Source organism: Balaenoptera borealis (genome assembly GCF_965194805.1).
Source record: "Balaenoptera borealis genome assembly, chromosome: 3".
Classification (NCBI taxonomy): Eukaryota; Metazoa; Chordata; class Mammalia; order Artiodactyla; family Balaenopteridae; genus Balaenoptera; species Balaenoptera borealis.
In genome coordinates, this window is record NC_138866.1 from 84,890,228 (window position 1) to 84,913,138 (window position 22,911).

Below are 22,911 nucleotides of genomic sequence, written 5' to 3' on the forward strand. Positions count from 1 at the left end.
CTGGATTTTCCAACTTGAATATTGGGATTGAAATAAAAACATATCAAAATAAAAAGAAATTAACACATTGTAAATCAACTATATTTCAATTAAAAAATGGGAAAAATATTAAAAACAATGTTCCAAGCTTTACGATAGAATATGATGCAAACATTAGTTATTTTTGAAGATTACTTAATGACACGAGAAAAAATTCATCATATTGTATTAAGTGAAAAAGGCTGTTTATTAAATTGCATTTATTGCATAATCCCCAGTTTTGTAGTCATGACTTCTATGTCCTCTTCTACGTCATCTGCTAAAATGTGAACAGATGGAGCTTGGACCATATGCCATGGAAGGTCCACCACAGTGAGCCTCTCTCTTCAGGCTTGATGGTTCTAGTGTCATGATTCCATCAACTGAATCTTCATGTAGCAGCGGCTCTCAAATGTTTCCTGGGGGAGGCTGCCTAAGAATCATCTTGAGACGTAGTTTGTAAAAACAAAAACAGATTTCTCAGTCTCATCCACAGATATTCCAATTCATAAGGTCTGGGATGAAGCCCTGGAATCTGTTTCAGAAGGTGTCCTGGTGATCCTGACCCGCAGACAGATCCAGGAACCACAGCTTTCTAGTTCACAATTTTCCAAGGTTTTGAAAAGTATATTGAATGCCTTTTAGAAGTAAGCTTCTAGATGTCACTTCTCCTAATCCTCGGGTACCGCTGCCCTTTGTCAGGTAGACGATGTAATGAGTGGATGAGAGGCCAACCTACGGTGTCTCGCCGAGCTGACTGATGCCGGCAATGCCACACTCAACCTGGCCAGTACGGCCCCCCACCCCTCAGAATCCTTGCTCCAAGTCCTGCCTCCTCTTGGGCTTCTGAAATGCCAGCTGCTCCCCCTCCACGGGCCCCTTCCATCAACTTCTAACTCTGCTGAGGTCATGCTCATCAACCAAACCTCTGGAATGCCTGTGACCAGGGCACGATTGCTCGCCTTCAGTGCCCAGCTGCTGAGAGTTTTCTATATTTGACGCTTCACCTCCCACTCATCCCTCAACCCTCTGCCACCTGGCTTCCATCACCACCACTTACTGACTCTTACCAAGGTCACCCTGGCTCCTGGTGGCTAATCCACTGGTTCCGTTTCCCCGAGGCAGCCGATGCTGCTGACCACCCCGCCCTCTTTCCCTGGCTTTTGTGGGGGTCGTCTGCTGTTTCACCTGTCTAGCGTCCACTTCCCCTATTTGATAGCCGTGCCCTGAGGAGCTGCCTCTCCCCACCCTTAGTCCATGAGGTCTGGGGGCTGACCACCCCACTCCAGGCACGGGTACTTCATTCCCCTGGCTCAAGAGACTGGTGCAAGGATGGGCAGACGGCCAAAGTTGAGTTAATGAAACTCAAACCTGAGACTTTTCCGTGAAACTATGGGGAAAGGGGTTCTCTTTTTTCCTACTGGGGTTGCTGAGCTGGCAGAATGTGAGTCTGGAATTAGAGAGGGTGTGCCCACCCCACGAGCTACTGCCTGAGAAGGAAGCCAGCGTGAGGAAGGCAGCAGAGCTGAGAGACCGAGTCCTGATGGCACCACGTGGGGTCCTAGGCCAGGCCTGAAGCCAGCACACCCTGGTTCAAACGGTTTTGTGAGAAAAGGTATACCCTTTTTTATAAAAAAATAGATTTTATTTTTTAGAGCGGTTTTACATTCATAGCAAAATTGAGTGGAAAATACAGAGGTTTCCCATACACCCCCTGCCTTGACATATGCATCACCTCCCCCATTATCAACATCCCCCAGTAGAGTGGTGCGCTTATTACAACTGATGAACCCACGCTGACACAGCATTATCACCGAGAGTCCACAGTTTACATTAGGGTTCACTCTTGGTGATGTACATTCTATGGGCTAAGGTATACCTTTTTACTTAAGATTTTTTTAGTTGAATTGCTGTCACTTGCAACCAAATGAGCCCTAAGATGGCTCTGAACCATCATCCTTCCCTAGCATTACTCCACCTACCTGGTGACATTTTCCCCAGCGTCTCCACAAGCTCCTCTTCCTCTCATTCCAGACCCATATGTCTGACCCCTCACGGACTCTACACCTGGGTGTCCACTTACGCACAGGCTTAAATCTAAACTCTTAAGTATGCCCCTACTCTTCCTCCTCTTGTGTCTCCATCTCAGCGGATAGCTCAACCACCCACCCGGTTACCTAAACCTGGGCCTCATCATCGACACTTTCTCACCTTCCCTTCCCCGTCTCCTTGGGGCAGTGAAATCTGGCTCATTCCGTAGGGTTCACCTTTTAGGTTGTATCCTCAGGGAGGCCTTTTCCAATGTCCAAACCTGCAGGAAGGGTCCCTCCTATACTCCCATCCCACACTGTGCTTTAGTGTCACGGCTCTTACCACCCAGAACTCTCACGGCTTGATTCTTTTCCATAGTCTGTGATAGCTGGGCCCATCCCTGAAATCAGTATTATTTGAGTAAAGAAACACTAGGCTGTGTAGGTATGATCTTATATTGTATATTGTAAATAAAGTCTATTCTTTGGTGAAAATTAAATATTTCAGTATTTTGACGAGATCTGTAAAAGGTATGGTACTTGACACACAAGACTATGATTTTCAGGGGTCCAGCACTTGAATGGGGGTGAGAACCACTCAACTGGACCCACAGTGTTTCCCTAAAGGAACTTTTTTTTTAAGATTATTTTTGATGTAGACCATTTAAAGTCTTTATTGAATTTGTTACAATATTGCTTCTGTCTTATGTTTTGTTTTTTTGGCCCCAAGGCATGTGGGATCTTAGCTCCTGACCAGGGATCGAACCTGCACCCCCTGCATTGGAAGGCGAAGTCTTAACCACCGGACCGCCAACCAGACTGCCTCCTAGTGAGTGCCTTCACTTCTCTTTAATAACTGAGTCTAGAGCTTATCAAAGGAACGGAGCAGAGCTTTGTCCTTAAACAAAATCTATTTCCCCCCATTTTTGAAAACTGGGACATTTGTCTGCTTCCAATTTTCTGATACTTTGCACATTCTTCATAATTTCTTACAAATCACCAAACACAGTTCTTTGAGCACAACTGCAAGTTCGTCCTATAAGGGCTTCCCATCTATCTATCCACCCGGGTATTTACTCGGTCTTGCCTGTGCCAGGCCCTGGAGAGCTCCTCTCGGTCTGGGTTTGAGTCCCTCTCAAACATGGCTGGGCTCCCTTTACCATCCCTGGAGCATTTTCTTTGAGAGAAAAGGAGGAAGCAAAATAATAGCTGAGTAGTTCTGCTTTCTGTTAATGTTACAGCAAGAGTTCCAAACAGTGAGCCTATCACTTCCTGATTCTTTTTCTTGTTCTAATCATACCTAAAAAGGCTTTTTTATTGTCTGAGGCATTTTTGCCCTCTCAGCCCACTCACTCCAGCTTCTTAGTGCTTTGTACTGTCCATAAACCTTGTTTTCACCCTTGTGTGTGGAACCCCTGCTCCCTTTTCCCCTATTAATGCTATATTTAATATTTAAAGTTTTAAAACATAATTACTTTATCAAGCATTTTATAGGAAAACATCATACCTTGATTTTACTAACTTGAGTGTTATGAAGAATGCACGTGTATACACTGACAAGACCATACAAGGGAAAAAACATAGGGATTGTGTGATGGCTATTTGTACTCCCTTTTTTCTCAGGTCTACTCCTTAGTTCCTTCTGTCCTTGTGTTCTTTCAGCTTACTTCCACTTTTTTTTTCATTTGTTTTCTTTCTGGCATCCATTTTTATTTTAAATTATTGTACACAAATGCAGAAATTACTTGACTAGCACTAACTGCAGAATTTATAGAAAGTAAATAAATCATAGGATGCTTAATACTGAAAGACTGAATTGTTTTATATTTTTTATCGAGATATAATTCATATACCATAAAATTCACACTTTTAAAAGGCACAATTCTGTGGTTTTTAGTATACTCACAAAGTTGTGCAACTAATACCTCTATCTAATTTCAGAACATTTTTATCACCCAAAAAGAAACGCTGTACCCATTAGAAGTCACTTCCTATTCTTTTTTGCAATGTGGATGTCCAGTTGTCCCACCATCATTTGTTAAAAAGAATATTTTCCCCCATTGAATTGTCTTAGAACCCTTGTAAAAACAAATTTATCACAGATGTATGGGTTTATTTCTGGACTCTCAATTCTATTCAGTTGATCTACATGTTTATCTTTAGCTAGTATCACACTGTCTTGTTTACTGTAGCTTTGTGGTAAGTTTTGAAATCAGAAGTATGAGAAATGCAATTTTTTTTTTTCAAGATTGTTTTGGCCATTCTGGATCCCTTACATTTCCATGTGAATTTTAGGATCAACTTGTCAATTTCTGTAAAGAAGGCAACTGGGATTTTGCTAGGGATTGCCGTGAATCTGCAGGTCACTTTGAGTACTACTGCCATTCTAAAAATATTAAGTTTTCCAATCCATGAACATGGAATGTCTTTCCTTTTCTTTTTTTTTAAGGCTTTCTTTAATTTCTTTCAACAAAGTTTTATAGTTTTCAGTGCATAAGTTTTACATTACTTTTGTTAAATTTATTCCTTAGTATTTTAATTTTTAAGGTGCTATTATAAATGGAATTTTCTTAATTTCATTTTCAGATTGTTCATTGCTAGTGTATAGAAATATAATTGATTCTGTATATTAATCTTATATCCTGACATCTTGCTGAACTTGTTTGTTAGTTTTAAGAGTTTTTTAAGGCTTTTCCTAAATCCTTAGGATTTTTCTATATACAGGATCATGTCCTCTGTGAATAGAGATGGTTTTACTTCTTCCTTTCCAATCTACATGCCTTCTATTTCTTTTTCTTGCCTAATTTCCTTGGTTTCTACCCTTTAAAAGCCTATATAGCTTCTTGAGTGACTTCCTTTTTTTTTCCTCATTAGAATAAACTTTTTGAGAGAACAGGACAGGGTGTAGGAGGAAGAGAGAAAGTGGAGCTCTTAAAAATCAGAAGTTGCAGTTGTGTGGTTTGAATGGATTTTTGGTGAACCTCACATCCTTTCAGTGGAAATGTCTTCCTTCATAGCACCTGGGCCCAGGGACTTTCTGTGGGAATCTCTGAAATCTGTTTTCCTCAGGTTTTGGACATAAACCTGGCTGAACCCAATATCCAGCCTTCCTTGGCTGTTAAAGAGTCTACCATGATATGGCCACCTCCCCCATGCCCATCTCTTCTCCTTCTCTGGCCAGTTCTTTCTTGCTGGTCAGAGGCAGACCACCAACATTTCCTCCCATTGCATCCTCTGTCTTCTGAGAAATAAAACTGTCAACGAGACAATAGGCTGTTTGTTTCTACCCCCAAAAGACTTTGACAAACATCTCCGGAAGTTCTGGGCCAGCTTTGTGACCCATGTGAGGAGAGTCCACCAAGACTCTCCTTCTATCTGTCCTCCTCCTCACACTTGAGTCCTTCATGGTGATCTTCCATGCAGGAGTGAGCACAACTTCTTGACACTCAGGTTCTCCATCCACCCCATTTAGGAGACCTCTTCATTAGAACATGGTACACACTTAATTTCTTCACTCTTGGTGAATGTCCTGGCTCACCATGTTTCAGTGGGGCTCTTAGTTCTTCCCAGTTATGGGACAAAAGGAAGAAAGAATAAGGTTTCATCAAAGCTGTGGAATGTACACCAAAGGTCTTGCTGAGTGGCTTTACAAGGAGAGAAGTTTCCCTCCATATCAGTGCAGGTTCTGTGTTACCAGTGACCTCTTGGGATATGCAGGAAGCCAGGTAGATAAGAATCTCTGACTATGCAGATAGGTGCACCCCATAGCCAAGTATGAGCTTCCAGTGCTCACTGGCTAGAAGCAAACCACCCAGGCACTGAGAAAAGACAGCCACGGATGCAGGCATGTTCCAGGACTGTCAGCACCCTGGGCCAACACTTCTGGCCCCCAGTTCCAGTGCAGGACTCTAGAGGGCAGCTGCCCTTTTGTTTGGGGCTTTCCTCCCAGAAGCTACATCTTTTCCTCCTAGCTCCACTCTGAAACCAAACTCAGGTCTCCGGTGCTCACCAACCTTCCTGTCTACCCTGATTTTCTTCTGACCTCACAGGTCCACTTTTGTGCCTGCTGCCTAACGACAAAGTCACTTTGTCGTTAGGGAAGGTCTCAAGAGCAAGTGACTTCCTGATAAGGTGACTCCTTCCTCACCCTGGTGTTGCACATGGGGCTCCAGTGCCTCCTGAGAAGTAGTTCAGTTGGATGGAGTTGCCAGACCTCAAAATCCTTCTTTAAACTATGCTTAGCTATTCCACAAAGCTCCCCCCAAATGATGAAACAGAAAAACAGTAAACTGAAAAAAAGATCAATTCATGTTCCTGTGGGTTTGTTCTCCTGCCTTTGGCTTGCTTACTATCCAGGCTGTGGGAGCAGAGAGAGGGCCACATCACATCCGGGTTGCCATAGTATCAACCGTGGCTCCCTAATCACACAATAAAGCTCTCATGGCAAGGACAGATGGGAGGAACTACCCAGGGTGCTGTGAACATGCCACCGCTAATGTCTGAGACTATTATAACAATGCTTACCCTCTTATCCTTTATTTGCATATTTCAAAAAAAAAAAAAAAAGTCCACCTACCACTCTTGTACCACTTGGTCATAATGCTTCATTGTCCCATATACTTAAAAACTGGTTAGTATTACTGAGACCTTAAATGTATTGTGCCTCATCTTTCAAGGTATCAGTTACTGTAATATTTCTATAGTTCATTTTGAGTGTCTTAGGTGACATATTTAATACTGTTTTCAGCTTACTAATAAGCACCAAATAGAGCAATTTAAAATTATTTTCTTCCGTCTTCCTTCACATTCAATTTACTGCCTAGAACTATATTTCAATATAGTATATTTGTTTTGTTGAATTCATTCATAGAGTATCTGCAGGCCTGTACTTTCTGTAGTGGCAACTACTCTATTTGTGGGAACTATTTAGGTCACTGGAAGGGAGAAAAAGAGGTCACTACTTAATAGAAATGGCATTGATCCAAATACCGATGCAGTTTCCTGAACACCTGTTGAACATCAATGATGAAGAGACTGTTACAATTTCCAAAACCCTGGATCAAAACCTTAAATGATTACTTTGTTTCAACTGACACAGTTTAACCCAGGAAAACAAGTCTCCTAACCAAAGAAAGTGAGTCTTAATATACCAGCTGCTTTAAAAGTAAAATAGCTTCTTCAAAAAGCTGTTACAATGTAAATGATTTCCCATCAAAAATCACTAGGAAGGGGCTTCCCTGGTGGCGCAGTGGTTGAGAATCTGCCTGCTAATGCAGGGGACACGGGTTCGAGCCCTGGTCTGGGAAGATCCCACATGCCACGGAGCAGCTGGACCCGTGAGCCACAACTACTGAGCCTGCGCGTCTGGAGCCTGTGCCCCGCAACGGGAGGGGCCGCGATAGTGAAAAGGCCCGCGCACCGCAATGAAGAGCGGTCCCCGCACCGCGATGAAGAGTGGCCCCCGCTTGCCGCAACTAGAGAAAGCCCTCGCACGAACCGAAGACCCAAACACAGCCAAAAATAAATAAATAAATAAATAAATAATAAAGTAGCTATAAAAAAAAAAATCATCCCCTCGAAAAATAGTCTTTAAAAAAAAAAAATCACTAGGAAGGAGCTATACGATTTGAATGTCAAGGCATGCACAGTAATTGTTTGCTTTTGGAGACACAGCGAGCATGACAATATTTTCAGCTGTCAAGGGTGAGGGAGGAGGGACTGACCCAACTAAGAAATGGAAACTAACGAAAAGCAATATGATACTCCCCCTTAGTTCCACTGGGCTTCCGCTGGTGCGGCGGCTACACACAGCTAACTTCCTAACGCAGGGTAAAGGGAGGCTGTGCAAGAACTGAATGAAGGCGGCCTCTCTACCCTGTCCCCCGAACACAGAGGTGGAGGCGGCGTGCAAGGACCGCAAGGGAAGGCGGAGTGGGCAATACCCTCTACTGTTGCCATTCATTCATTCACTCTTTCTTTCTTTCATTCATTCAACAAATAGTTATACGCGGGGCACTGTGCTAGGGGCTTAACTTTGCAACTTTGACTCAATAACCCATTTTGATACCCCACACCTCTGTCCCCATTTCCAGCCGTAGCCCTCACTCGCTCATCAAGAAGGTGCTTATTATAACCTCGCTTCCCCTCCCTTCCCCGGGTTCGCAGGCTAGGGTGACAAGATAATGCCAGCCAGAGGAGTGCCTTTCCAAAAGCAAGGAAGGAGGGCTCGGAGTACGCAGACAGGGGCGGGGGGCGGTTTCGAGGACCCTCCTGGCCGCGTAGGGAGAGCCAGCCCCTACTTTGTCGGCCGCGCCCCGGGTGGGGCTTCAGACACCCCGGCACCGCGCTCGGACGGGGAACCAGAGGTCACGCCGATACTGGAGGAGGAAGCAGCGGAGACGGGGTTCCTCCAAGGGGAAGTGGGCGCTGCAGGAAGTCCGAGGAGGGCGGGAGGCTAGTGACAACACGCACACACGTGGGGAGGACCGCCTCCACCTAGGTGGTGGGGACAGGTGCGCAGGCAGGGGTGAGGAGCGGGCGGGGAGGGTTACCTGATGAACGTGGTCTTGCCCGTGCTGTACTGGCCCACCAGCAGGATCATGGGCTTGTTCTCAAAGTCGGCGTCCTCCAGCGCGGGCGAGTGGAACTCGTGGAAGCGGTACGCCTCCTCCAGCGGCAGCACCTTACGCAGGTAGAGCGAGCGCAGGCCGCCAGTCACCGTCTGCACGGCGTCCGCGCCGCCCGCGCGTTCGCGCCCGCCCGCCTGCCGCCCCAGCCAGCTAAACATCCTGCCACCGGTCCGCCCGTCCGCACCCCGCGTTCGCCCTCTCAGTGCAGGTCCAGCGAACCGTCCCCACTCCAGGCTCGACCCTCCCCAGCTGGCACTGAGCCGCCCAGGCCGCCCTAGCCACCGCCCGAGCTGGCCCCGCCTCTCGCCGTCTCAGCCAATCCCCAGTCGCTACGTCACGGGAGCTCGTTCACTATTCAGAAGGGCTCTCTCAAGGCCTTCCTCATTGGGCTGCTGCCAGCGCTGGTGGTGGCGCCAACCAATGGAGAGGAGGTTCTTAATGAATTATTGATGACGGAGCCCTTCTGGAGGACTGGGCGGGGAAGAGGGTGTTTCTCGAACCCACCAGCGTAGACCGGCCAACGGAGGGGCCCTGTTTGGTCTAACCGGCCGCACCTCTGGCCAGGTGGCGTCGGCTTCCGGGCAAATCTGAGCTGGTAATAAAAGAGCCTCCGGAGGCTGCTTAGTCTCCGGGAACGTTTACTCGTTCCAGCCCAATGGACGTCGATGCTGGGGACAAATGTTCAGAAAGTTGACAGGCAGGTTCTTTCTACCTACTGGCAGGTTATTACACTCATTTTATTGGTGAAGAGACCCTGACTCACGGACACAATTGACAACATTTGAAGTAGGGGAAGTAGACTTCAATCTACTTGGGTATATGTTTCTACACACTGCCTCCACTAAATTCTGGGTCGATTGAAGACCTTTTGCCCTTAGTTTTCTTTATTTGATATTCTGTAAATTTGAAGATTTAGTTTAAATCCTCATTATTACAACCTCATTGCCACAGAGTAACATAAAAAGACTTACCTCCTAGCTGTCTCTTTTTCAGGTGAAAAGGATACATCTAAATTGAGATTGGGAGAAATAATCAGCCATCACTTTTGGTGTCCTAGGTTACAGTTTTAAAATGTCTCAGTTGTTTCAGAGCATTTCTCACGTGTGGTGGAGGGGGGCACCTGCATAAGAATAACCTGGGATACTTGTTAAAAATGCAGATTTCTGTTCATCACCCCAGACCTACTGAATTAAAATATTGAAGAGGGATGGAGCTCAACAACTACCCCCAGGTGATTCTGATGTATCCTAAATGTGAGGTAATAGGATCACAACAGAATTCTCACATTTGATAGCAATGCAGAGTCTGATTCAGTGGGTATGGGATGGGACCCAAGACTGCATTTCTAACAAGCCTCCAGGTGATGGTTCTGCTTGTTCATGGATCATAATTTGAGTACCAAGGCTGTGGTGGGGAGAACAGGATTTGGCATCAAAAGACCTGGGTTTGAATTCTGACTATATAAATTAATGGCTGTGTGATCTTAAATGCAATGAGTTGTCTCTCTGCCTCAGTTTTCTTGTTTGTAAATTGGGAATTCCTTTGCAGTTGTGTGGATAAAGTATTTAGAGGGAGCTATGTGTGACTAAGGAAGTGAAAAGAAAGCCAAGGGAAAATGTAGTTAGATATCTGCCTCATGTCAAAATAAAGATTGAAATGTAAAAATAAAATGAAACCATAGACCTACTAGAAGAAGAACTACTACTTCAGAAGCTACCGAAGATTTGTAAAATTTGGAAGGGAAAAGCTTTTCTAATCAAAATCAAAGATAGAAATTATGAAAAAAAAAGTTGATAGATTTATCAACAAAAAAGTAAAGGCTTCAATTTTTTTTTAATACATACAAACAAACCCATATAAACATACTCTTGCCATGTGATCCAGAATTTGCTCTCCTTGGTATTTACCCAAATGAGTTGAAAACTTATGTCCACAGGAGAACTGCACACAAGTGTTTATAGCAGCTTTATTGATAATTGCCAAAACTTGGAAGCAACTAAGATGTCCTTAACGAGGTGAATGGGTAAGTAAACTGTGGTACGTGTAGACAATGAAATATTATTCAGCTAAAAAGAAATGAGTTATCAAGCCAGAAAAAGACATGGAGGAAACTTAAAACTATATTACTAAGTGAAAGAAGCCAGTCTAAAAAGCCTACATACTATATGATTGCAACTGTATGACATTCTGGAAAAGGCAAAACTATGGAGACTGTAAAAAGATCAGTGGTTGCCAGGGGTTAGAGAGGAGGGAAAGATGAGTAGGAAGAGCACAGAAGGTTTGTAGGGCAGTGAAACTATTCTGTGTGATAATGTAATTGTGGATACATATCATTATACATTTGTCCAAATCCATAGAATATATAACACCAAGAGGAAACCCTAATGTAAACTGTGGATTTGGGGTGATAATCATGTGTCAGTGTAGGTTAGGTTCATTGATTGTAACATATGTAACACTCTGGTGTAGGATGTTGATAGTGTGGGATGTTGATAGTGGGAAGGCTGTGTTGCAAGGATAAGGGATACATGGGAACTCTCTGTACTTTATACTCAATTTTGCTGTGAATTTAAGACTGCTCTAAAAAATTCTATTAAAAATAGTATATATAAAAAACCAAACAAATCCATAAACAAAAGTAAAGGGCAAAAGACAAATTGGGTAAAATATTACAGACATATATGAAATACACATTTAATTAAGGACATTAGAACTTTAAAAAGCTACTATGAAGTTATTAAGAAAGAAATGAATAAATTGAACACCACATTAGACAAATGAGCAAAGGACACAGACAACTAAAAAATCTAATACAACTGGCTAGTAAACATTAAATGATGCTGATCTCCATTAATAATCAAAGAAACAAATTTAAAATGAACAGATAACATTAAGAATGGCAGACTTTTATTTTTCTAAGATGATGCCTAATATTGGCAAGGGTGTAGGAAAAGGCACCTTTTCATACATTGCTGGAGATGGTGTAAATTGGAACTTCTCTGGAGTCCATACTTATCAAAATCTTGAAAATGCACATTCAAAACTTCTGCTTCTCAACATCATACTTAAGGTGAAATGACTGAAAGCTTTCCCTCTACAATCAGGAACAGGGTAAAGATGTCTGATTTTACCACTTCTATTTAATATCCTACTAGAGGTTCTAGTCACTACAATAAGGCACGTAAAAGAAAAGGTATCTAGATTGGATAAGAAGAAGTAAAACTCTATTTGCAGAAAATATGATCATCTATGTAGAAAATTCTATGGAATCTACAAAAAAAGCTAGTAGAACTAAGTGAACCTAGCAAGGTTTCTGGGTATAGGACAAGAACCTGCTGTATTTTTATATACTAGAAATGAATAACTGGACAATGAAGTAAAAAAAAATCAATATCATTTGCAATAGCATTGAAAATATTAAATACTTAGGGATAAATCTAATTTAAAAAATGTACAAGGTCTATACACTGAGAACTACAAAGCATTTCTGGAACAAATAAAGAAGGTCTAAATAAATGGAGATATATACCATGCTTGTGGATCACAAGACTCAATATTGTTAAGATGTCAGTTTTCTCCAGACTGATATATAGATTTAGTACAATCCCAGCAGGCTTTTATTTTTGTTAATTGACAAGCTGATTCTAAATTCACATATAAATGCAGAGGACCTAAAATAGCCAGAACAACTTTGAAAAATAACAAAGTTGGAAAACATACTACCTAATTTCAAAACTCATTGTAAAGCTACAGAAATCAGGACAGCATGGTATTGGTATAGAGATAGACTAATATATCAAAAGAACAAAATGGAGTCTAGAAAGAGACCCACACATATATGATCAATTGATTTTTGACAAAGTGCAAAGACAATTCAATGGATAAAGGAAAGTCTTTTCAACCAATAATGCTAGAACAGTTGGACATCCATATGTGAAAAAATGAACTTTGATCTATACCTTGCACTATATGTAAAAATTATCTCAAAATGATTATAAACATAAATGAAAGACTTAAAGTTCTAGACAAAAACATAGCAGAAAACCTTTGTGACCTTATGTAGGGAAAGGCTTCTTAGATGATACTAAAAGCATGACCCATAAAAGAAAAAAATTGATAAATTGGACTTGATCAAAATTAAGAACTCCTGGCCTTTGAAAGATATTGTAAAGAGAATGAAAAGACAAATCACAGACTAGGAGAATATATTTGCAAATTACATATCTGATAAAGGACTTGTATCCAGAATATATAAAGACCTCTTAAATCTCAATATCAAGAAGACAGGGAGTTCCCTGGCAGTCCAGTGTTTAGGACTCAGCGCTTTCACTGCCATGGCCCGGGTTCAACCCCTGGTCAGGGAACTAAGATTCCGCAAGCCAGGCGGCGCAGGGGGAAGAAAAAGAAACACACCAAGATACTGTTATATACCTATTAAAATGTCTGAAATTAAGTCTGATCATATCAGTTGTTGGTGAGGATGTGGAACAACTGGAACCCTCATTCATTTGCCAGTGGAATGTAAAATGGTACAACCACTTTGGAAAACAGTTTGGCAGTGTCTTAAAAAGTGAAGCATACACCTACCACGTGACCCAGCAGGGGCGGAGCAGAGGGAAGGATTACAAAGGGCATGAGAAGACCTTTGTTGGCGTGAAGGATTTACTCATTACCTTGATTGTGGTTATGGTTGACAGCTGGATATATCTGTTGAAACTCATCAAGTTGTGTACCTTAAATATGTGCAGTTTATTGTATGTCAATTATACCTTTACTAGTTGTTAGAAATGCTCACACTTCTCAGGAATTTTATCCTGAGGGAATAATGAATGTAAAGATTTATCAAAGGAATGTCTATCAGCATATCATTTATAATAGTGAAAAGCTGTGACTAGTTGTCCCCCCATGAAGGACTAGTTAAGCAGATGATGGCTTCCTATGCAGTCTCTGAAAATTGTTATATAAGTAGAGTATTAATGACCTGAGAAAATGCTCAGAATATATTTTTAAGTGGAAAAAAGCAGATTACAGAAGTGAATCCATGTAATTGCTATGGCAAACCGTATGGCAGTTCCTCAAACAATTAAAGATAGAAGTACCATATTATCCAGCAATCCCATTTCTGGGTATATATACAAAAGAATTGAAGGTAGGGTCTCTAAGACATATTTGCACACTCATGTTCATAGCAGCTCCACTCACAATAGTCAAGAGGTGGAAGCAACCTAAGTGTCGATTGATGGATGAATGGATTAACAAAATATGTGTATATACATACAATGAAATATTATTCAGCCTTAAAAAGGAAGGAAATCCTGTCTTATGTCACAATCTGAATGAAACTTGAAAACATTATGCTACATGAAATATGCTGAAACCCCTTTATCCTTCCTGCTGCCTGGAATGTGGGCATGATGGGTGGAGCTCCAACAGCCACATTGGACCAGAAGGAAAACTTGAGGATGGCAGAAGCAAGAGCTGAAAGGAGACTGGGTCTCTGATAAGAAATAGAAAAATAAACTTCTTCTGTCTTGTTTAAGCCTCTTTAGATCCTTTTTGGTTATGTAGCAAAAGCAATGTTAACTGATATAGAATTTGAATACATGAATCAAGAACTTAGGACATTACCTTGGCTAGAACTAAAGGGTTGTGAGTTTTCAAAATAGAAGCAGTAGTAGAAGACTTGGGTGTAGATGAGATTGCTTAAGGAGAGTATAGAGTGAGAAGCAGGGAGAGCTAAGAAAAGAGCCTCAAGGAATACTAGCAGTTAAAGGAGAGAGGGGAGGTGAGGCCAGGGAAGGGGCTTGAAAATGTCCAAGCACATCTGGCCCCTTCCCTCTAGGGCTGGGTTGGCAGTCCCTAATGTGTGCCCCTGTGTACACAGCTAATATGGAACTTCCTCTTCGGATTGCAAGCCTCTGTTTCCATGGAGGTCTCCTGCGTGGGACCAGAAGGAAGCTCCTTGAAGTGTGGGGTCAATTGTTCATCCTTTTTTTGTTGTCCCAGTGCCTACAGCAGTGACTGGCACGTAGTGGGAAGGCAATAAATATTTGCAAGCGGAACTGAATTGAACTGCTTGCTGTTGGCAAGGAAGTCATGGGAAGGGAGGGTTTCAGGAAGGAGGGAGTGGTTTGCAGGGCCAAATGCAGTGAACAATCGAGTAAGATAAGGCCTGTAAAGGGCTGGTGCCGTTTGGCTCAGTGTACTGGCAATTAGGAGGGCATTGGTGACCTCGGGGAGAAGTGTTTTCATGGAGACATAGGGGCAGAAAACATCCACTGTGGGGCAGGGTGATGGGGCTGTGCGGCAGTGTGGTGTGCTGGCTGCTCTCAGGAAGGAAAGGGGAGACAGGGAGGGAGGGACATCGGGGGAGAAAGGAGTTTTATTTAATTTTTCTATTAAATCATGTTATAGGCGGAGAGCAGGGAACCTGAGGAGGGAGAATCCCTGTCCTCCCCCGGACCCTATGCTCTTGCCCCTCTCGGAGCTGATGACACTTTGTCCTTATCCCTCGTGTGGCCCTTACTCATCTCCTGCTCTGTGACATTGCCAGCATTGTTTCAGAAGCTAAGTCACTATTTAACTTCTCGAGTCTGTATACAAATCTTTTCACGTTTTACCCCCCAACCCAAATCCAAGTTCCTGGAAAGCAGAGGCTGTTCACAGACTGCTATATATCAGGTAGGCGCTAGGCTGATGCTGGCCGCCCTTCTTTCCTCTCCATCAATCGGTGCTTCGTGAAAACCATCCGAGCTTCAAACAGCATAAGTCAGCAAGGGCTGGTGCTCCACTAGTCGCTGACACGGCTTCATAAAAACAGAGGGGCACCCTGCCACACAAGAAAGGGGGAACCCCTGCAGGAGGAGAGGAGGGCTGGGACGAAAACAGCCTTCTCACACCTCTGGCAGTGCATGTGGGAAGCCCAGGCAGGGATGAGGGCAGGAGTTATGCAGGTTTTGCAGCACCAGATAATGAAAGCTGATGAGTCGACAGCATTTACCCACATGGCCAGTTTATTCTGTGCTCAAATAATACAATGATTTTATAAAACTCGTTTTACATACTTTGATGAATCCAAGGCAGGGCTGCCTTCACCTTACAATAAACACCCAGGTCTTGCCCAGTGGCTCACTCTGATCATTTTAAGGAGAACCTGTTTCTTGCAGATGGAAAGAAAAGATGGCAAAGTGGAGGCAGCTGGCTGCTCTGGTGTTGGAGCAGGGTGGGGTCCCAAGTCAGCATTCTCTGGGTGGGGACCAGCTTTGCAGGTCCAGGAGTCCAGTTTATCAGTGGCTCAGGGGAAGTGATGGTTTCATGCTTTCCAGCTTATGAGTGAGCATGGCATACACCCTCTCCTCTCAGACTTTAATATGCATAAGCGTCACCTGAAGGCAGTGGAGAGGAGGTGAAAATCTCCTTAAAATGCAGATTCTGAACTCAGTATGGCTGGGGTGGGGCCTGAGATTCTGCATTTCTAACTAGTTCCACACCACACTTTGGGTAGCAAGGATGTAAATCAGAGGACAATTTTGGTAAACTTTTGACACCTGTCACTGCACATCTCCTAACATCCAAAGGACTGCTTAGGGAGCATGGTGGCCCAGACAGAGGGTCATGTCTTCCAGGTTTGCTGGGCTTCATGTAGACCACATGCCTTTCTGGTCACACCTTTCATCAGCACAGGCATCTCAATGGCTCAGGTTACACATTTCTTTCCTCTTTTTTTTATTTATTTATTTATTTATTTTTGGTTGCATTGGGTCTTCATTGCTGCGTGGTGTGTGGGCTTCTCACTGCGGTGGCCTCTCCCGCTGCAGAGCACGGGCTCTAGGTGCTCGGGCTTAAGTAGTTGTGGCACACAGGCCTAGCCGCTCTGCGGCATGTGGGATCTTCCCGGACCAGGGCTCAAACCTGTGTCCCCTGCATTGACAGGCGGACTCCCAACCACTGCGCCACCAGGGAAGCCCTCTTCTTTTTTTTTTAAATAAATTTATTTATTTATTTTTGGCTGCATTGGGTCTTCGTTGCTGTGCAAGGGCTTTGTCTAGTTGTGGAGAGCTGGGGGCTACTCTTCGTTGCAGTGTGTGGGCTTCTCATTGCGGTGGCTTCTCTTGTTGTGGAGCATGGGCTCTAGGCGCGTGGGCTTCGGTAGTTGTGGCACGCGGGCTCAGTAGTTGTGGCTTGCAGGCTCCAGAGTGCAGGCTCAGTAGTTGTGGCACACAAGCTTAGTTGCTCCGCGGCATGTGGGATCTTCCCAGACCAGCGCTCGAACCCGTGTCCCCTGCATTGGCAGGCGGATTCTTAACCACTGCGCCACAGTGGGAAGTCCTACACATTTCTTTAGTTAAGTTCCCAGCCTGATGGGAGATGTGGATACTTTGAGCTTTTGTGTCCCAGGGCTTTCCCAGAGATTCATCTGGAAACCATCTCCAAAGATGAGCATTTTCCTCAGGGTTAACCTAGTCCTTTCTGGGTTGATCCTTTCCAGTTGTGTTATCTCAGGGTGACTCTTCAAGAGTTGGGATGTTCTGGCCACAGTGTTTACATAATAAATAAGAGAAATGCTGCTTAGAAATAAGTAATACCATCTGGAAACCAGAGAGGAGATGGTAAGAGGATGGAGAAGTGCTCCTGGAGCAGGGTGGTCAGCGAGCGGTGGCCCCGTTGAGTGGCGGCACCAGGCAGCATCACTCACCTGATGCCCGATGTACCTGCCCAGACGTCCCAGAGCTGCATCCCAGATCCTTGTTCGGTGAACCGGAGCTGCAGACTTGGGCTTCGCCTGGCATTTCGCCGGAGCTGGATGCTCAGTCGAGGCTGCCCAGTGGGGATCAAAGGAATCACTTGTCCTGGGCCTTTGAGTGGCTGCAGAGGGGCTGCTGAAACCCCATCACCTGTTTGTGTTTGTTGTTGAAGAGACCAGGATGTCTCTAGTGCTCCATCTAGATCCTCAAGCATTATGCTTCCTATTAATAAGCTGATTCATAAAAATAAAAAAATTGCCTATAAAAATCACAAGAATACAATTGCCTTAAATTTAAAAAGCATTTGAAGTAAGTCAGAAAGAGAAAAACACCGTATGCTAACACATATACATGGAATCTAAAAACAAACAAACAAACAAAAAAACATGGTTACGAAGAACCTAGGGGCAGGGCAGGAATAAAAACGCAGACATAGAGAATGGACTTGAGGACACGGGGAGGGGGAAGGGGGAGCTGGGACGAAGTGAGAGAGTGGCATGGACATATATACATTACCAAATGCCAAATGTAAAACAGATAGCTAGTGGGAAGCAGCCGCATAGCACAGGGAGATCAGCTCGGTGGTTTGTGACCACCTAGAGGGGTGGGATAAGGAGGGTGGGAGGGAGGTGCAAGAGGGAGGGGATATGGGGATATATGTATATGTACAGCTGATTCATCTTGTTATAAAGCGGAAACTAACACACCATTGTAAAGCAATTATACTCCAATAAAGATGTTAAAAAAAATAAAAAAAAATAAAGACCACCTTCAGAAATAAAAAAAATTAAAAAGCATTTTTCCAGAGAACCCAGAATGCTTCTCAGGTCCTCTTGTGCATTTCCCGAGCAGAGAGGAGTAGTGAGGGGAGGGCTTTGAGTTCCAGCTCTGAGTCCGAGGTTTCTGGAGAACCAGCCTCTTATATAAATAAAATTGGGCCGTGCTATTATTCTCCACACTTCAGGCATGTGTGGGAGCCTGTGGCTATTGGATCCCCTTCCCTGCAGGGAAGGTTTAAAAAAATTCCAGTGGGTATACTACTGGGCATATACCCTGAGAAAACCATAATTCAAAGAGACATGTACCACAACGTTCATTGCAGCACTATGTACAATAGCCAGGACACGGAAGCAACCTAAGTGTCCATCAACAGACAAATGGATAAAGAAGATGTGGCACATATACACAATGGAATATTACTCAGCCATAAAAAGAAATGAAATTGAACTATTTGTAGTGAGGTGGATGGACCTAGAGTCTGTCATACAGAGTGAAGTAAGTCAGAAGGAGAAAAACAAAATATACGTGTAGGCTAACACATATATATGGAATCTAAAAAAAAAAAAAAAAAAAAAAAAAAAGTTTCTGATGTACCTAGGGGCAGGACAGGAATAAAGATGCAGACGTAGAGAATGGACTTGAGGACATGGGGAGGGGGAACGGGAAGCTGGGACGAAGTGAGAGAGTGGCATGGACATATATACACTACCAAACGTAAAATAGATAGCTAGTGGGAAGCAGCTGCATAGCACAGGGAGATCAGCTCGGTGCTTTGTGACCACCTAGAGGGGGGGATAGGGAGGGTGGGAGGGAGGTGCAAGAGGGAGGGGATATGGGGATATATGTATACGTATAGCTGATTCACTGTTATACAGCAGCAACTAACACAACAGTGTAAAGCAATTATACTCCAATAAAGATGTTTTAAAAAAAAATTCCAGTGGGTATAAAGCCCCAAATACATCCCCTTGTTATTTTCCTTTGTCTGTTTCTCTTTCTCCCTCAACTTTTTTTTTTTAATTTTAATTTTTTGATAGAAAGCCCAGGCCAGCCTGCCTGCAGCCCTTGTTAGAGAGCGGAGCTGGCTGTGAGGGCCAGTCAGCCCTGGGTTCTGCGCCTCTGATGCTAGAAGCAGACACAGGATTGTCCTGGGACTTTAGGGGGACTCTTTAGGGGTGTCCTGGGACTTTAGGGGGACACTGGCTCTTCAGGCGTTTCTTCTTCTCTACTGCCTTTCGCAAGGCCTGAAGGAGCTTGTCCTTGTTATTCAGGATGTTGTATTCGGAGAGCTTCACCAGCTTGTCGAAGGCGGCCTCCGTGTACGTCAGCTCCTTGGTGGCGTAGGGACTTTTGGGACCACAGATGTCAATCTGGCCCTGCTCCAGCTCCTCGGGGCTTCGCTCCACACCTGGAGGAGCAGAAGGACTTGCTGTAGCCCCTTATCACGTGAGGTTGTAATGGTTTGTTTCTGTCCCTCTCCCCGAGGCCCACCCCTGCACACCCACAAGAAAACGTGCCCATGTGCACACTCACACATGCAGATGCGCACGCACACCTCCTAGCCCCCCAGGGCAGGGACATAGCTTGCCCATCTCAGGACCTCCGTGGCACCGCACAGCGCCAGGCTGTGAATGACTGAAAGAGGAGAGCTTGACATCGGCGGTGCACAGGGGCATGGGGGGGCTGTTCTTTCTCACCGAAGCCAAGTTTGGCTCAGACAGGAGCTATGCCAGGCTTCCCCATTAGTGCTGTCGGAAGACTGCACACATCTAAGAACAGGAGCTCTCCATCCAAGGCCAGTTGGGGTGGGACCCGAGCTCACGGCGACTTACCTGGGGCCTTGTACTTTTGGAAGGTGTCGTTGATGAGTGGGAAGAAAATCACAATGGGGGCATCGGATTCCTGGGAGTTCTCCAGCAGGTAGCACTCCTTGAGCTTATCATCCTCCTCCTGCACCTCGTATTTGGGGAAGGGGATGTTCTGCTCGGTGCAGTACTTGCAGGTTTGTTTCATGGGCTGGAACATCACAGGAGGACATGTTTGAGTATCAGGAGGGGTGAGGGTGGGCAAGAAACACAGAATTCTTAGGTCCAGCTTTCTGATTTCCCCAGCTAACAACTCGGGTCTCCAACTGCTTTGCCTATTTGTGCTATTTTTAGGACAAAGCTGGATCACGATGAAGAGCCTGAGTCAGTAGGCTGGTGTGTGTCCAACCGCAAGCTCCTTCCCCAAGTAAACTGGACAGAAGCCCTTCTGATGATGCTTCACCCACAGACCTGGAGATGTGGGTGGCTCCCTAAGAGGGTGACAGCCATGGCTGGCCAGGCTCCTGCGGGACACGCATGGGCTTTGGAAAGTGACAGGGCCAGAAAGGACTCTGAAAGGGCATCTTTATAAACATGATGTAACACAAAAAGCAGCAGACTTGGAGTATCAGAATCCCCTTAGTTCTTCCCCGTTCTAGACTCACTAGCTGTGCAATCTTAAGCAAGCCATTTACCCTCTCTGTGCCTCACCTTCCTCAACTATAACATAGGAATAATAGCAGTTGTGCCATCTACCTCAAAGACATGGCATAAGGATCAAGTGAGATCATGTGTAGGAAAGTATGCTGTCCCTTGTTTACAAACATAGGCCATTATCATTGGTGTCATCCTTGTCATCTGTCTACACTCCCCTTTCCCTGGCCTCAGGATAGGACTGTATTAAAGTAGACCAGGGAGAGGAACCAAGATGGAGGAGTAGAAGGACGTGCTCTCACTCCCTCTTGCGAGAACACCAGAATCACAACTAGCTGCTGGACAATCATTGACAGGAAGACACTGGAACTCACCAAAAAAGATACCCCACATCCAAAGACAAAGGAGAAGCCACAATGAGACGGTAGGAGGGGTGCAATCACAGTAAAATCAAATCCCTTAACTGCTGGGTGGGTGACTCACAGACTGGAGAACACTTATACCACAGAAGTCCACCCACTGGAGTGAAGGTTCTGAGCCCCACGTCAGGCTTCCCAACCTGGGGGTCTGGCAATGGGAGGAGGAATTCCTAGACAATCAGACTTTGAAGGGCAGTGGGAATTGATTGCAGGACTTTGACAGGACTGGGGGAAACAGAGACTCCACTCTTGGAGGGCGCACATAAAGTAGTGTGTGCATCGGGACCCCAGGGGAAGGAGCAGTGACCCCAGGGGAGACTGAACCAGACCTAACTGCTAGTGTTGGAGGGTCTCCTGCAGAGGCGGGGGGTGGCTGTGGCTCACTGTGGGGACAAGGACACTGGCAGCAGAAGTTCTGGGAAATACTCCTTGGCATGAGCCCTCCCAGAGTCTGTCATTAGCCCCACCAAAGAGCCCAGGTAGGCTCCAGTGTTGGGTCGCCTCAGGCCAAACAACCAACAGGGAGGGAACCCAGCCCCACCCATCAACATTCAAGAGGATTACAGTTTTACTGAGCTCTGCCCACCAAATCAACAGTCAGCTCTACCCACCGCCAGTCCCTCCTATCAGGAAACTTACACAAGCCCCTTACATAGCCTCATCCAGCAAAGGGCAGACAGCAGAAGCAAGAAGAACTACAGTCCTGCAGCCTGTAGAACAAAAACCACATTCACAGAAAGATAGACAAGATGAAAAGGCAGAGGGCTATGTACCAGATGAAGGAACAAGATAAAACCCCAGAAAAACAACTAAATGAAGCAGAGATAGGCAACCTTCCAGAAAAGGAATTCAGAATAATGATAGTAAAGATGATCAGGGACCTCGGAAAAAGAATGGAGGCAAAGATCAAGAAGATGCAAGAAATGTTTAACAAAGACCTAGAAGAATTAAAGAACAAACAAACAGAGATGAACAATACAATAACTGAAATGAAAATTACACTAGAAGGAATCAAAAGCAGAATAACTGAGGCAGAAGAACGGAAAAGCGACCTGGAAGACAGAATAGTGGAATTCACTGCTGTGGAACAGAATAAAGAAAAAAGAATGAAAGGAAATGAAGACAGCCTAAGAGACCTCTGGGACAACATTAAACGCAACAACATTCGCATTATAGTGGTCCCAGAAGGAGAAGAGAGAGAGAAAGGACCCAAGAAAATATTTGAAGAGATTATAGTCGAAAACTTCCCTAATGTGGGAAAGGAAATAGCCACCCAAGTCCAGGAAGCGCAGCGAGTCCCATACAGGATAAACCCAAGGAGAAACACACCAAGACACATAGTAATCAAATTGGCAAAAATTAAAGACAAAGAAAAATTATTGAAAGCAGCAAGGGAAAAACGACAAATAACATACAAGGGAACTCCCATAAGGTTAACAGCTGATTTCTCAGCAGAAACTCTACAAGCCAGAAGGGAGTGGCATGATATACTTAAAGTGATGAAAGGGAAGAACCTACAACCAAGATCACTCTACCCAGCCAGGATCTCATTCAGATTCGACAGAGAAATCAAAAGCTTTACAGACAAGCAAAAGCTAAGAGAATTCAGCACCACCAAACCAGCTCCACAACAAATGCTAAAGGAACTTCTCTAAGTGGGAAACACAAGAGAAGAAAAGGACCTACAAAAACAAACCCAAAACAATTAAGAAAATGGTCATAGGAACATACATATCGATAATTACCTTAAATGTGAATGGATTAAATGCTCCAACCAAAAGACACAAGCTTGTTGAATGGATACAAAAACAACACCCATATATATGCTGTCA

At 44.4% G+C, this 22,911-nt stretch overlaps 2 protein-coding genes across 4 annotated transcripts in view; both read right to left on the reverse strand.

The window, feature by feature from the left end:
• Positions 1-8,972, reverse strand: part of EHD4 (EH domain containing 4) — a 92,567-nt gene extending 83,595 nt beyond the window's left edge. The window contains exon 1 of the mRNA XM_082388805.1: positions 8,600-8,972. Within this exon, the coding sequence (XP_082244931.1) occupies positions 8,600-8,835 (236 nt within the window). The 5' untranslated portion in view covers positions 8,836-8,972. The remainder of the gene's footprint in view (positions 1-8,599) is intronic.
• A 130-nt stretch (positions 8,973-9,102) lies between these two features.
• The window catches only part of PLA2G4E (phospholipase A2 group IVE), a 70,462-nt gene continuing 56,653 nt past the window's right edge, over positions 9,103-22,911 (reverse strand). For all 3 annotated transcript variants that reach the window (XM_082388744.1, XM_082388745.1, XM_082388746.1), the window contains 2 exons: positions 20,034-20,217; positions 9,103-19,609 (listed from right to left, as the gene is read on the reverse strand). In XM_082388744.1, the coding sequence (XP_082244870.1) occupies positions 19,371-19,609; positions 20,034-20,217 (423 nt within the window). In that variant the 3' untranslated portion in view covers positions 9,103-19,370. The remainder of the gene's footprint in view (positions 19,610-20,033; positions 20,218-22,911) is intronic.